Source organism: Haemorhous mexicanus, chromosome Z (genome assembly GCF_027477595.1).
Source record: "Haemorhous mexicanus isolate bHaeMex1 chromosome Z, bHaeMex1.pri, whole genome shotgun sequence".
Lineage (NCBI taxonomy): Eukaryota > Metazoa > Chordata > Aves > Passeriformes > Fringillidae > Haemorhous > Haemorhous mexicanus.
The window spans coordinates 56,808,130-56,824,123 of record NC_082381.1 but is presented as its reverse complement, the minus strand read 5'-3'; the positions used below and the strand labels follow the sequence as shown (position 1 = coordinate 56,824,123).

At 35.7% G+C, this 15,994-nt stretch overlaps 1 protein-coding gene across 5 annotated transcripts in view; it reads right to left on the bottom strand.

Annotated features, from left to right (window-relative positions):
- BNC2 (basonuclin zinc finger protein 2) overlaps window positions 1-15,994 on the bottom strand; it is a 335,988-nt gene that overhangs the window by 108,639 nt on the left and 211,355 nt on the right. For all 5 annotated transcript variants that reach the window (XM_059873623.1, XM_059873625.1, XM_059873626.1 and 2 more), the window contains exon 3: window positions 15,421-15,523. In XM_059873623.1, the coding sequence (XP_059729606.1) occupies window positions 15,421-15,523 (103 nt within the window). The remainder of the gene's footprint in view (window positions 1-15,420; window positions 15,524-15,994) is intronic.

Sequence of the window (15,994 nt, the reverse complement as noted above, 5' to 3'; positions counted from 1 at the left end):
CTGTTAAAGATTTGATACTTAATCTCCAGAGGAAAAAAATAAAACAGATATTCCCTTAACTCCAGTCTCTTAAACATGTTGAAACTAAGGCTCCTGATTTACCAAAAATTTGATCATTAATTCACTGCTACTAGAGCTGCCTAGTTCTTTTCACCTAGCTTTAAGAATTCCATGTTATTCACTGTGATTTGAATAATTCAGTGATAAGGGAAATTTGCAAGAGGAAGGTAATTCTTATCCCCTCGTGAAGTTAAAAAAGATGGAATTGCATACGACATCATGCATTCTATGATGTATCAACGTTTAAATTTAATTTTATTTCTACTTTATGAACTACATTGCAGCACCTAAGCTTCTCTTATTTTCCAAACAAAATTTCTGAGCATTTAAAATAATCTTATAGGGACTTCTTCTGTGCTTGGTTTCTTCTTGTCTTATGGTCACTAGAGAGTTCATGTACTGTTGATAAATTGCCTTCTTACATCCAGAGCGCAAAGGCCCTTATCATTTACTTGCTGGCTTCATTCAACACATTTACTCTAAGGAACACATTGTCAAAGAGTTCTAGTTTCCTCATACTTCATTTCTTGCAACTGAATAGTCTGATCTTTCCTATTCTAGTGGCTAAGTCAATTTTGAATAAATAGCTTTAAATATTAATTTAATATTCAAACAAGATAAGAAATTGGCAAGTCTAGGGACTTCAGTCTACAAGTCTCCACAGGACATTTATACTGCAGAACATGAAGAGTGGGATTTTTTTCTTCCAGAAGCTCTTCTTCCAAACTACTATAGCTATGTAGGCTTCATGATATGGGACTAATTTTTATTTACAAGGTCTAAGGAATGAGATTAGATTGAAGCTTAGACAGGTTAAATACTGTTCTGCTCCCCCCCCATTTTATCTATGATCTTTTTCTAAGATGGTTATTTTGCTGCTACCATAATGGATGTGTCATAAAAGTTCTTGGCTAGAAAAGCCAAGAAAATTGATATTTTTATTCTGCAGGTTGAGTAGTATGTGTGGTGATATGCATATATGTGTATCTGAGGGACTAATCAACCATTTAGAAGGAGTAAAATAAGGACGTTATTTTTTCTAATACTAGCATTACTAGCATTACACTAGGAATGGTGTAAATAATATTAGTTTCAAATAAATACTCTGTAAGAACATCTTCTAACAGACTATTGAAATTATTGAGCAGATCACCCTGAGCTTTTCAACTTCAGTCTTACAGAAAGGGTCCAAAGATATTAACTGGCTTCTCCAAGTTTATGCAAATTTAGACCAGAACCAACACATGAATGGATATTTTCTGAATATTGTATGCTTTTTCATGACTGAATCATACTGTATTTCTAATATAACCAAATACTTGGTTTTGTTTCTCTCTTCTTAACAGCAAATACCATTCCTGCAGTGATGAAAAACAAGTTCTTCCATCTAAAGAAGACTTGTCATGCTGGGGATGTTAAGATCATTATTCTACTGTGGTCTAAGCAAGAATGACTATAAGACATTCTTATCTAAGGATTATTGGGTGGATGACAGATCTAATAGCTTTTAATTTCTCTAACAATAAGATTACAAAACTCTGTGGACATATACCCACTTTATGTAAGGTGATCATTCTGAGGATAATAGCTTTGGAAAGGCTGAGGTGGAACGGAAGAGGGGAAAAACAAAGTCTTTTTTAAATAACTAAGCACACTCTTTGACCAGCTGATAGAAATTTTTGCAATCTGTACTATTCCATTCAACTACAATATTCATTTTTTAGCAGCATTATCTATAGACATCTGCTTCTCAACACACACACACACACACACACACACACACATAAATACTAATTAGTATGATACTGGAACAACATTCCAAGTGACAATGAGATCACCAATTTCGATTTGTGGCCCTATTATGTGTATTATGTAATAAACAAGCAGTGAATTTTATCCTTTTCAAGTACAAGTCAGGATATGCACTAAAATGTGGAATTTATAACACAAAAAACCTTACATTACTGCATGGGTATGTAAGAACATTTACAAGCTAAAGACAAACCTCCTGTACATGAAAATAAAAAGGTTGTAAATGAAATGAAAGGAATCACAGTTGTGTTCATATGGGAAATAACATGGGAAGTACTGTAAAATTCTGAAATTTTCTGAAATTCTTTCTGAAAATTAACTATTGATACCCCTTCAAATTGTCAGAATGAAAATTCTCACTCTAATTTGTAATTTATAAACATTTTTGTGTTTCTTTAAAAGATTGCTAAGGAGGTAGTTTACAGAGAGCATTTCTCATTTCTCTTCTGATATTCTTCGTGAACTAATGCCATTGTTCTGGGGGGATTCAAGAGGCCATTTATGTTGATAGACACTTTTTCAGATAAGAGGTTAGGAAGGACCTATCTTGTTGGTTTTCTGTAAAGAAAGGAGTATTAGCTTTAGCCTTCTCGACAAACTTCTGATTCTTGTCAAATCTCTGTGTAAATAGTTGTATTCTGCTACACATAATTTCATGTGGATAATGCAGTCCTCATCACTTTCTGCTCTAAACCATTGGTTTAATTTATACAGGCTAGTGAACAATGAACTGTTTTACAGGTGAATACATTCAACAATATCTGCAGGAGTTTATGGTTTCATAAGCACTAAGAACGGTTCAAGATTAAATATGTTGTACAAAAGAATGTGCTCTATCATACCATGAAAATGACATAAACAGATGTGTCTTTATTAAGAAGTTATCAGTGACTAAATATCACAAAGCACACATTAGAAGTCCCTTCCTGGTGCAGCCTGAGGTATTACTGACACTTTGTACAGTTCCAGTGGGATCAAAAGTTTACCGATGCATGTTTGAGACATTTTAGTTGTAACCTGCACAATCTTTTCCAAAACCATGACTATGATGAGACCAGTTATGTACTTAAACTAAGGTACCTTTTTTTTAGCAATGCAATTTAATTGTTAGCACTGCCCTGATAGTCTGATATTCTTTAATTCAGTATACATGAAAAAGTGTTCTCTGATACAGGAAGAAGAGATCTAACTAATCTTAAAATTACATACTTGCTGAGCAATCAACATTTTCATGGAGTGGCCTAAAGAAACAGTGGACCCCTGTTTCTTCCTCTGACAACACTCAGACAAGTAAGATTTCTGTGGTGAATTCCCAATTTCAAGTACATGCTTCAGAAATTTAAACTGTTTTAAAGGGGAAGGGATAGCAAGGATTCTGTAGAGGATATTAAAGAAGATTGCCTTCAACAATGAAAAATTACTAACTGGATGATTAGTTCAGGAATAAGGAACCTTTCAACATTGTTTTTCCAACTCTGAAGTATTAAGTAAGCACCAAAATAATTGAGAACATTTTCACTGGAAGGGGCCAAAAATGACCATCTAATCCATTTACCTGAGCACTCGAGGGCTGATCATCAGTTGAACCATATTGAGGGGATTGTCCAAACACCTCTGGAACAGGGAGTGGCTTGGAGCATTGACCACCTCTTTAGGAAGTTTGTGGTTTGACCACCCCTCTCATTAAAGAAGTGTTTTCTAATGTCAAGCCTGAGCTTCCCCCTGTTTGGTTATTCACTCTTTAGCTTCTTGAATAGAAAAAAAAAAACCCTCAGATTTTTTTTACTGAGACTCTGCTCAGTATAATCTGAAATGTCAAAAAAACTTTGAAATTGTTTCAATGTCAATCCTTATATTACATCCTGCAGTATTCTAATTATGTAATAGTTCAGGGAAAAAAAAGCTTCAGACATCTTTGCAAGAAATCAATGAACAAACTTTTATGTTCCATTTGTAGGGGGTTTTTTTTGTTGGTTTGTTTGGTGTTTTTTAATGTTGTAAGGTAAGTAGGGTAATGTACCTTATTTATGTTTTACTTGAGTTTTGAGACTAATTCAAACTAATTTAAGTACAAAGGATACATTAAAATAAGGCACAACTTCTTCTTCAGTTTATCAAAAGACAGAAAACAAAGAAGAGATTTTTTAATTTCATCTATACTGTGTCCAATTCACAGGCTCAGCTCTGCAAATTTACTCATTGCCCTTAGACCACTTCCTTCCCAATATGCAGTGAAAAAAATTCAACCAAATTAAAAGCCATGCCTCTGAGCATATTCTGGTTTTGTTAAGTAAAAGAAATACAAATCTGCAGTGATGAATTTTGTACTTTAGAAGTCTGATATTATTTTTTGAACAGCTACAATAAAAGCATGACATTTTTCCTTTACTAAATATAAAAGAATTTTAAATATCCTAGTTTTAATGCAACTGGAGTTGCAAATACACTTACCTTTTGCTAATTTCCTGATCCTAGATAAATATTTTATTAGCCTGAGAGAGATGAAAAGGTCTAGTGAAAGGTCTTGGCTGATTTGCCTGGCTGTGTATCTCAGAACACCACAGAGAAGAGTATATAGGTTGCAGTAGGGCATTATGGACCTCATTCCATTTCAGTTTTAGTTTTGAGCTCTCCAGTATAACCATTCGGGATTTTCTGGCATACTCTCTAGCCAGTTTACCAACTTGCCAAAGTTGGATATTGTTGAATACTGTTGGAGTACACAAACACATACAAATGATGAAACAAAATTTTATAACCATCATCTTCTTTCTAGATTACTAGATTTGTTCAAGAACAGGAAGATGAAAACAAAAAATGCAGTCTGTGTCTAGACAATAAAAAAAATCTTGCCAGACATTTTAAAAACCTAAATAACTGGGCCACTTTTTGCAGCAAAAGAAACCAAAATTAAAAGTCAGATGAAATATATAATACCAGTATAAAATTATTCCATAATACTGATGCAACAATAGTATGTTGAGTGTAGTAAAACAGATACAGTATTATTAATGGCAATGTTGAGCACTGTAGTTTACTCTTGATTTTAGTGGTGAAGATGAACAGCATCACATTTTCAGGGTTCAAGATTTTCTTCTTTTTCATCAACCACAAAAGAGAAAGCAACAAATCCTTAGCAATGACTAAAACGCTGTAGAGACCAATTATCACAACCATAAAAGGTGGTCTAAAGTAGCCTCCCTCCGTATGTAGATTTAATACCACCTCCAACATGGTGTAATGTGGTGCCCTTTGAAGGCAGAAAAAAATTGCTCCTCAAAAATATCATGCTTAGAAAGTGACTAAGGATAAGAAAAATTTTCCACATCTATTGAACAACTCAAATACGTTCATGGTGTATGAAATTCTCCTGTTCACTCCTGGAGCAACAGAGTGGGGAACATGAACACTTACATGAGGGTGTGAACATCCTGAATCCTGAGTACAAATTCCAGATACAACATAGCATCCTTTGGTAATCTCTTTTTCACCTCTCTTTTCATCACTTTCATAATTAATTCCATATAGAAGATAAATGTTCACTAAGACAAAAATCATGGAAGGAGAACAAGTAAAGAAATTCTAATTCAAAAGCAAATTTTTTTTTTTTTGGTAATGCCTTTTATTGTATTTAAAAACTAATAACAGAAACCATTTGCCAAACACACTGAGACTCAGACAGAGGGACACATATGTGATCTGCTAATTTACAGCTTGCATGTACAGATGTTCACACTTAGTAAAAGGCTTCTTAATAGCATTTTAAAATTAAACATGTGTTGATAATAGGTGTTCCAAACCCAAACAACACAGCAACTAAACTGATATATGTTTTCATGCCTCACCATGCCTCATGCTATAACAAAAAACCCCCCCAGCACTTCAGTTGCATGTACACAAAATAAATGTTATTAAAAAAAGACTGAATGAAAACTTTCATTAATTTTTCTGCCTATGATCTGATTCCAAGTTAAAATATCTAGAATGCTACTAGGTTTATGTAGCCGAAAGCAGAACCACAGTTTGTTCACAGAGGTTGCTTGCTGTCTGCAATTTTTTTATCCCTTTACAAAACTTTGAACCCCATCCAGCTTTGACACACTGCCTCTTCAGTTAATAACTATCAAGTTTCCCCTTGTCTCCTGTCTACTTTTCTTTGAGGCAATTGCGCACTCAGCACCCCGAGATAATAACACACATCTATAAGATAAAAGCAATGGCATTAATGTAATTGTCTGCCTTTCTCTCTTTAGCCTAATCTTTTTTTTTTCTTCAGTTTTGACTGCCTCTGTGACACCTGTTTTTGTCTCCTCTGATCCTACGACAGGTTTTCCGCTGACAAGGTTTTTGCCTGACAGAGATTCTGCCAGACAAGAACATAATAAAATATGAAGAACTGCTTGTCAGAGTTTCTGCCAATGCTCACATGAAATGGCGGGGGGGGGACAAAAAGAAAAGAATCCTGACCTTTTTTCTTTTTTTTTTAAAGGGGCCCTATGCTAGCTGCTTTTGGCCTGTCAGGAAAACAGCCTCCCTGGCCAATTCCTGCAAGCCAAGCAGGTGTCTTCCTCCGTGTTTTCTTTCTGTAGAAAAACATTTCTCTTTGATAGTAGAAAACATGATTGGAAAGGGAAAAAAACCAAAGGAACAAAAAAGAGCCCCAAATGCTTTTTCCCAGAAATTCACATTGTATCTAAGCTTTTGTAGTGGTACCTCAAAAGTATGTCTTTGATCCAGAATTGGCTAGCTAAGTTAATAATAAAAATAAAATGGTAGGCTTCCCCCTTCCCCCCCCCCCCCCCCCTTCTTTTTCACAACTAGTATGTTGAAAGGAACATGCTGTAAAGGACCTTCATACCAAGTTCTCAGAAAAATATCTGGGCTAGAAGTTTCCTGCATAGGCATACTGCAGGAATGAACCTAACTACTGGGACCAGGGTAAAGAAAATGAGACAGAGACGCTTGCATGGGCTTTGGACCTTGTTGTACTCTCCATCAGTGTGTGCATTGGTGCCTAGGCAAAAGAGGACTTCAGCTGATTAGTCTGATGATTAGTGATGGAGAAACACTATGTAGATTAATCATGCAAGCACTCCAACACAGCTGCTTTTGTGTGTCTTGGTATCAGCAGTCTCCTTTGCTAAAGACAGCAGCTATGGATCATGGTGTCACAGTCCTCAGTGCATCATTTTACCCACCAGCCTGTATTCCAAGTCCAGGAGTTCAGAGCCCCTCCTAAAGCTCAGGCCTGGACCTTCACTCCTCTCCTAAACTGCATTGTAGGTGTGTCTAGCTGTAGTCCTGTCTTCCAGATTACCCTCAGATTCATGTTAATGCCTGGTCTTCTGCCCCACCTTTGGCCTCTGCTTCTTTTGTTCCTGATTGAAGCCTGTAGATGGACCCTTGACCTGACTATATTCCTTTGCCATGCCTGAGATTGGCAATGGACACAGTTACCAGCTTCTCATTCAGTCTACCATGGTCAGACTTTAAGGAATTGTGCTCATGGTGCAGGCATGGCCAGTGCTCTCATTGCCTTTGACTAATGGCTTAGAACCTTTGGTTGGACAGTTCACTTTTCCTGCTCCTTGAAACATAGACTAATGATGTCATTGTTGAAATCTACAATCTATAATGGAAGATGCTAAATAATCTCTTTCTATTACTTTGATTAGTCATTCAACTTTGAACTTTCCAGTCTCTTGCCTCCAAAGCTAAATGCCCCCTTCCTATCAACCATTAACACCTTCTTAAAACTATTCTGTCCCTTAATTATGGTAAGATGGAGTTTAATATGTATATTAATCATCCTAACATCATTTGGTTGACATATCATACATAGTAAGACATAAGCACATTTGGGAGTCCTGGACTGTGGTCTGGATTTGGAGGATTTCCACCTTAATCCTAATGCACTTCAATTCCATTAACTGTGATTCACAGTTTTACAGAAATTCTAAGTAGGAAGGATTTCTACAGATTGTCTGGTGCAGTCTTCTAATGAAAGCAGGGCCTTAGATTAGTTGGTTCTGCCAAAATGTGTCTTTTATATTTGAAGCTGTGGTGGGGGGAGGGGAAATTCCACCTCCTCTCAGACAACCTATTCCATCTTGTATGTAGCCTTGAAAACTGTAATGAAAATGCAATAGGCACTGCCCACCTGTTAATATCATTCTCTTTGAATCATGTCATAGACGTATTTCACAAAGGCAAGCCAAGACCATGGTGGTGTTTCAGTTTAGGGTATAACTCTGGTTCAAGCAAATGAAATGCTCTCCCACACGTGCTAAACCACCTCAGTTTTTCCAGGAAAACCTGCTGTCTTAAGGTTGCTAACAGCTGAAGGTGTTCAGACCCTGGGAAGACTGGTTTGTAAAACTAGTTCTACCATTCACACACATCAGGCTTACCCATTCCAATTCATGTACTCTGTCATTTCATAAAATTCCTGTTAAATATTCTTCAGAAAAACTGACTGTAGTCTATTAGAATAGAATTAGAAAAGTCTCTGAGACTCACATTGTATATTTCTTGTATTATCTGTTCTCTTTCTAAAATCCAGATAGTAATAGAATAATTGAATAACACTATTGCCTGCTAAATTAATCTTGGGCAAGTGTCCTCATAATGCTAGAGCTCAAAATTAAATTCCTCCTAGTAGGTAAAAAAATTTTTTCCTTTCAATTTCACATTTGCAAAAGGGAAAGCTGAGGTAAAGTTACCCATGGTATTATCATTTAAACATCTGAAAGCAGTATGAATTTTTTATTCTTGCAGTCAAATCACATTTTAACATTATGAAGCAGTATGGAATGAAGTAGTAGGGTTTGTTTCATTTAGAGCTGTTTCAATTTGTGTTCTGCTTAACCTAGTGAACTCTAGTTAATTAGGATGTTCCTATAAACAATTAAGCTTCTTGTAGGATCGTTAAGAAGATATAAAAATTTATGATGTAATAAACTGTAATAAAATGATAAAGTGGTTAGCACATCACAGCAATTCATGTGCAGCAGTATAGGTGTTGAAAGAGAGAAGTAAGCAGGTACTGTCACCTAAACATCCTGGAGTGGATGCATGTTGCAGAAGTCCACCACTGCTTCCCCACAAATCTGTTGGAGATTTGTACTCCCATGTCTCACAGAATTTATCCTGCTCATTTGGGAATCAAACATCAATCACCAGACACTCTTTTGCTCCCATCTGAAGATTCACCATGTAGCAAACTTGGTATCATCACACTTAAGGGGCTCAAAATCATGGATTTCACAAACTACCTTTCCAAAAGGCAGCCTCTACTGGAACTGCAAAGAAGAATTCCAGGTGCTAATTTAAAGTCATTATGTATAGCCTTTGTTTCATCTTACACACAGCAAGTCTATTTTTTTCCTTCTGGATTCTCTCCTTAAGAAGAAAGGGTAACACATCATCACCTGAGACATCTCCTAGAATTTTGTCCCATGGTATTGGGTGTACTAAATGAGAATAAGCCTTCTCTGTAAAATGTAAATTCAATAATGATGGGCACCCAAACAAGAATATCTTACACTTTTGAAATACTTTTAGTCTAAATGTCTGTGGGCATTTTATACTTTATCAAAGGCAATAAAAATTTTCTAAAGTGTATTTCAGAGCTGCCAATTAGTATGTGATTCAATTTAAAAGTTTTTCAGAAAATAAAATGTTCACAATGAGAAAAGATTTCTTTTTTAGCTGTGAATATAGGCCAACCCAGCAGAAACAGGCACCGTGCTTCAGAATGGGTCATGGCCTGTTCAGGGCTTAGCAGACACTCACTCAGTCCTTAGCTGAATGCTTAATGCGTGGTCAGCTATAATCTCACCTGGCCATGTCCAAAAGACACTGGCTTATTCAAACCTAGGAATGTAAGCCAATGAAGTTGCGTAGAAGCAGAAAGGTTTAACTTCCTGACTGAGTTAAGATGTCTGAAGGTGGCAGGGAAGAAGAGAAAAAAGTATTTGAAACTGAACAGACTCCCAGGGAAATGCAAGGAGGTGCAAGTGTGAGCACTTGAGGGTGTTAAATTTACATGAGCATTAAACTCTTGACCATATGGCTATGTAAGTATCAGCTAAATACAAGGATGAAAAAAGAAAGCTTCTTATTTGTTCTTGGGGCATCTAAGCATTATTTAATTTCTGTCATTTCTGTCTCATAAACTTTTTAAACAATATTATTTATCTTGGATGCCCTAATATCTGGATTTGGTTTCACCTCAGCTTAACTAGCACTAAGGGCCATACCAGAGTAAGGAAAAGCAAACACTACATCCCATTATTCCTATCAATGTGACAGACTTATACCCAGATACTGGGTCAGAGTGCCCACAAGATAACAGAGTGTATTTTCTCTATGCTGTATTGGCTGCTTTGGAAAATGCTGCTGAAGGGAAGCATAAAGGAATTGCACAGGCAGAAGAGAGGCCCTTTAGAAAGTATTTACCAGTAATGAAGGTTAATCTTGTAAGGTTCCTGGAAGCAAGTCAGTAATGAAAAATATGCCTCCACCTTCAGGGTCAAAAGAAAGTTATAACAGGTGGATTAAAATGATCTTGTCAGTAAAAGACAGGAAAATCCAGACTACATCTAAAACAGTTTTTCCTTAAAAGTCATGAAAAGCTAGCTTTCATTATCAATGAGCTGCAGAGAATGTCCTTGCTAAAAATAACTTTTTAAAAGATTTTTTAAAAATCTAAAAATATAGTTGTTGATAATCTAAAAACAACTAGTAACATTAATTTTCTCAAGTAATTTTAAAATCATTTCAAGTAATTACATAAATTTTATAGAAGGAAATTACTGTATTTGATATTATAAATTGTGACATTTTTTTATATCCTACCAGACAATGCAGATATAACCCAATTATTTTACTAGTCAACTATAATCACATTTCTCTCTTATTTCCTTTTTCTCCCCCTTTTTAAAATTTTACTCTCTGCTTAAAAATCTCCATTTTTAAGTTACGAACAACATGGCAGTTCTGCCAGCTTTTAGAGAGACTCTAGGATCATGTTTTCATTTTGTTTTACTTTGTTAGAGATGATCGTTGACTTTGCAAACCTTTCTTTCAGTTAACATCTTTGGACTGATACAAATATAGGAATTCAGATAAACTTTATTTTAACACAGCACTCATTCCCATCTAATTCCTATGCAGCTCACATCTAAATTCTAGCACCTGCTTTATATAAATACTAGCATAGCACCAGAAAAATTCCTTTACAAGGTGAAATTGTAACTCACATGGCAAGTCTCTGACTACTACTCTTCACTGTATGGCAGCTTTTAGTCAGAAAAAGAATGGATGGGCCCTATGTGCCAAAATCTATTAGGTAATGTTATTTCATTATTTTTTATTACAACCAAACAGAATTTAATCTCAAAGTTACTGGAGAGAAGATCTGACCAAACCTTATTTGGGGCTGTATGTGGCCTCATCATACCTTAGAGAGGTGTTAAAACTTACTTGAATGAATAGCTGAGCCCTGAACTGAGCTGATTGGCATGATGCAAATAAAAAGACATCAAAGACCATTAGAAGACTAAGGACTACATTTTTTTCTGTAAGAGGGGAAAACAAAAAAGAAAGAAAGAAGGGGGAGAGCAAAACTGTTTAGAGGATGCTTAATTTCCTAGAGTAGATTGATTAGTGTAAAATTCAGTTGGTCCAAGTATGCACAGTAAACCAGAAACACACTGTTGATCTCTGAGATTTACCAGTGACCCATTTCAGGGTAAGACAAAAAACTGTCATTTCTAATTTTCTGATTGTATCTGAAACAAGATGAAAAAATTTCACACAAACTTAGTAATATTATTATACTGTGGGGGGTTGTTTTGCTTTGTTTCATTAGTTCGGTTTTTTTGTAGGGGTATTGAAATGAAAATAAGTAGAATGAATATCAGAAATAATAGCTTTAGTCCACTATAACTTATGTCACCTTAACACATTTTTTTGGAGCAAAACAGTTACGAGAGTAGGTAAGATAGTACTTGGATGATACTGCAATGGGTCTTGATCTGTTGGACAAGATATAATAAAAAGTGTTTTTCTGCTAGCAGTATGGTCATTGTTATTCTGACATCAATGACAAACACAAGACAAAATTCAAAGTCAATGAAATTACTGTCTTTTAACTGCAGACTTGCTTAATTTCTTTCCTCATAGGCTAAGATACTTCAGCTAGAAGAAATGCATGGCAAATAGAGTGTTTTTTTTCATTATTTGCAATAAAGTTTCAGTTGTTTTTGTGCAACAGAGAGTAAAATGTCATGACTATCTTCACAGGATAGCATGCTTCTTTTAATACAAATAAATAGCAGGAGAACAAATCAAGCACTTGAGTATTATTTTTTGTAGTCACCTAAGTACCATATTATTTAGAAGCCACAAAATACCAATTGCCTGGGTTAAAAATTGACTATTAAATTTTAGTGAGATTTTATTTTCCATACGGACTATAGAAACTATCTTTACCATTAAAATAAAAAGCAGTCACACACTTTATCTGTTTGACTTCTTAAATTTTAAGAAATGGCTTATCTAATTAAGGCCATTTAATTTTTGGGCTGGAAAATAAATCCCCACCCAGCCTGACAATATGAAAGACAGGCTTTAGCTGAAAACAAATGAAAACAGCCTAGTCACCCAAATCTCTTAAAATACTCAGAGATTCATCCTAGGACCAAGCCACTCTCCACAACGCACAGCAGTACTTGATAATGCTGTTTAGTTCTGTGCAGCTTTGGCTTTGGTGTTAAAAACACTGATGACAGGATTGCTACTGTAGCACAGGGGTCAAAATTTGGTAAACTGAACTTTCAACGACAGAATCATTTAACTGGCCACAAAAGTACTTTCCAATGTAATATTGTTCATATAATTGCAATCCTAGGTTTGGCAACTCCAGACAGCCGTATGTGAACTTGTAGGAAACCTTTTCTCTCAAGATGTGTGCCGCGTGTTTTAGATGAGTGAGGGAAAACGTGAGAGAGGCAACGGAGGCGGGAGAGAAGAAAACAGGCCAGCAGTTGCTAAGTGCAATAGTACAGTGGTGGCTGTATGCCCTTTCCTCCTCCCTCTAAGAAATCCAATGTTTTAAATGGCAGCTATTAAAATGAATTAACTGCACACAGATTAGACAAGTACAGCATGAGTAGAATGCAGTTCTAAGCTATTTTTTTAATCTATACAGTTAATTATGATTCTAGGTTATCAGAACTGAATAAGCACAGTACTTCCTGTTGGAAACACCTTTTCTTTGATAATTGCATTCAGTAAAGCAGTACATCATGTGTCAAGGAGCTGAGCTGAAATTCATTAATAAAAATCATAAGGAGGCCCTATAATTAAAGCAGCAGGAAATACTCTTTGCATTCAAGGAACAACTTCTGAAAGTAATGTGCTAACATTTTTAAAGTAAAGGACTTCTGAACTGCAACCTGATTTTAGTAATTTTGAAATCCAGGTGCTTCAGTGCAGTGAATTGACCTGTCTCCTGAATGCTACCCTCAAAATCCTCAAAAACAGCTAAGATCAAGAATTTAACTAGATACACCATTGTCTCCAGAAAATAATTTACAAGACTATGCTTGATATATGTGAAACATATATCTGACTTGTCTCACTCTGGCATAAAATGCAAGTACTCCAGATGATTGTACACAAAGTGTACTAAAAAAAAAAAAAAAAGAAGGAAAAGAAAAAAAGAAAAATAAAAAGAAGAGCATTATTAACTTGGCACAATAGCAAAATGAACACTTCCTAATAATATATAGCTGTATTAGGTTTTTCTTTTTGGAATCTTAAGTAATTGGTATGGGAGCAGGTGGTCTATCCCAAATCATCATGTTCCACTTTCAAATTTCTGGATTTGTAAAACAGGGACATTTCCATTATATACACAGTGGTGATCTCAGATTGCTGTCATAATATTCTGATTTTGAATTTAATCACTTCACAGAGAAGAATCATGTCACAGGGAGGAAAATCTGATTATTCTCTTCCAAACTCTTCCGAAATGTACTCCTTAAAAAGAAAATTCAGGATGGCCACGAGCCAGAATATAAGTGCTAGACTCTCAGTTTCAATTGCTCATCAGGAGGACACCCTGGAAAATACCTAGACAGCGCTTCCCTATTTTCCCATCAGGAAAACCTCAGATGCTGGTTCTACACAAAACCTGAAGAGTGCCTGAACTATACAAATTTTGTGAGCTTTAGTGATTCTTCTCAGAAAGGTGAGTCTGGTTATACAGTGACTGAATATAATTTTTGGGGAAATAAGAGTAACGAAGATATACTATGTCCCTAGATAATCTAGTATACAATAAACTTATAACCAGCTACCAGATGGGTGGTGCTAGGGCATTTCTAGGCAGTCTGGAGGCAATGTTAGGCAGTGACATGGGACTGCATGGTACCTGCATACCTGTTTCTCTTTCCATACATGTGAATAAAAACTTCTCTGTCAATCTATGCTGTTGAATTTTTTGAGCATTTACACTTGCCATATGTCAGCATACTCAAGCACAAAACCACACAGACATGAACTAAATAAATAGAGATCAAATGCATCTTAGGAAGAAGAACTAACCTTTCACCCAAATTCTCATTAAAATAAAATATAATTCACGGAATATCTGGCAGATAATCCCTGAATGTCTGGCAGAAATGGGGGATGAGGGCTGTGCTTGCTTAGGTACCAATAGTCTAGATCACGAGAAGAAAACTTCAACAGCAATTTCTTCCAACATACAGTAATCTTTCTTTCCCCCACCTCCAAACCTTCCCTATTTTTCTTTAATTAAATCCTTTTAGGTATCCTTCTTATTTGCTTTCTAATGGTGTATATATCTCTCTCCTGCTCTCTCACACTAATTTAATAATGACTATCCAGAAAAAAACCCTTCCAAGAACATTAAGTAGAAAAGGATAAATAAAATTGAAGGTCTTTCTGTGAATTTTTATGGCTTTCATGTCTTTCATGCCTGATCTGGGAATTCTAATCCTTCCTATCTTTATTAAGATACTTAAACATGGGAAGAGAAGTTCAGCTCACAAATCACATATGCAGACTTTCTTTGTGATATAGGATACACTCTCAACATGTGAGATCAAATGTTTGACACTGATAAATTTGAATTTCCATTTGGCCCCATGACTTCTTGGCTGATGCTTCTTTGCAACACAAACTCTGCTGTAAACTTTTTGCTTTTCTGTTAAGCCCTACAGGAACTACATTATTTTCTGGAGGTTAGAATATTCTTTTTAGTTGTACACAAGCTTTTGAATTCCAGTGGCACTTGAAGCTGTCACCAAAATAACAGACTCTTACTTTTACATCCTACAAATTGCTGTAAAAAAAGCATGTGCATGCATACTCAAGGACAAACACAGATTGTGCACACATGCATATGTAGACAAATAGGTACCACTATTGTATGCATCAATCCAGTTCTTATTATTTAAAGATACTGGTAAGGATGGAAAGAATTTAAAAAACAAGCCCAGAACAGATATTTCTTACCATGTGCCACCCAGCCATGTTTACACTGATCGCAGGTTCTCAGGTTAATCTTCCCTGGCTGAAAACATTCACATGTGCAATTTACCAGTGTACAGCGGATGGCCTGGAAAAGGAAACAGAAAACACATGTTGATGTATTTTTTCCTGCTTGTACAGATTTGTTGTGAGAGCTAGTATGATATGAACTGCATAAAAACTTCAGCCTTCTAACATTCAAAGCCTAGCTCCTATTTTAAATAGAAATTAATTTTCTTTCAAAAACGTATGTCAGTATGTCCCATGGAGATGAATAAATTCCTGAAATATTTTTAAGGTTTGCTCTATTTTCTTTAGGGGAAAAAAAATTTGGTAGGATGAGGATGCTGTAGGAGTTCCATAAATACTCTGGTCTTACACCGACAACATAGAGAAAGAAAGTTACTAGGGATGTCTTACCATAGGAGCATACCAGTTTCAAGTCCAGATAAAAATTAGGAAACAAAAACATGTGGAAAGGAAAACTAGAAATATATTTCCCCTTCCTTCATGGAATCCAAAGGTTATTTTTGAATTTCCTTTTTGTGGTTCACCTAAC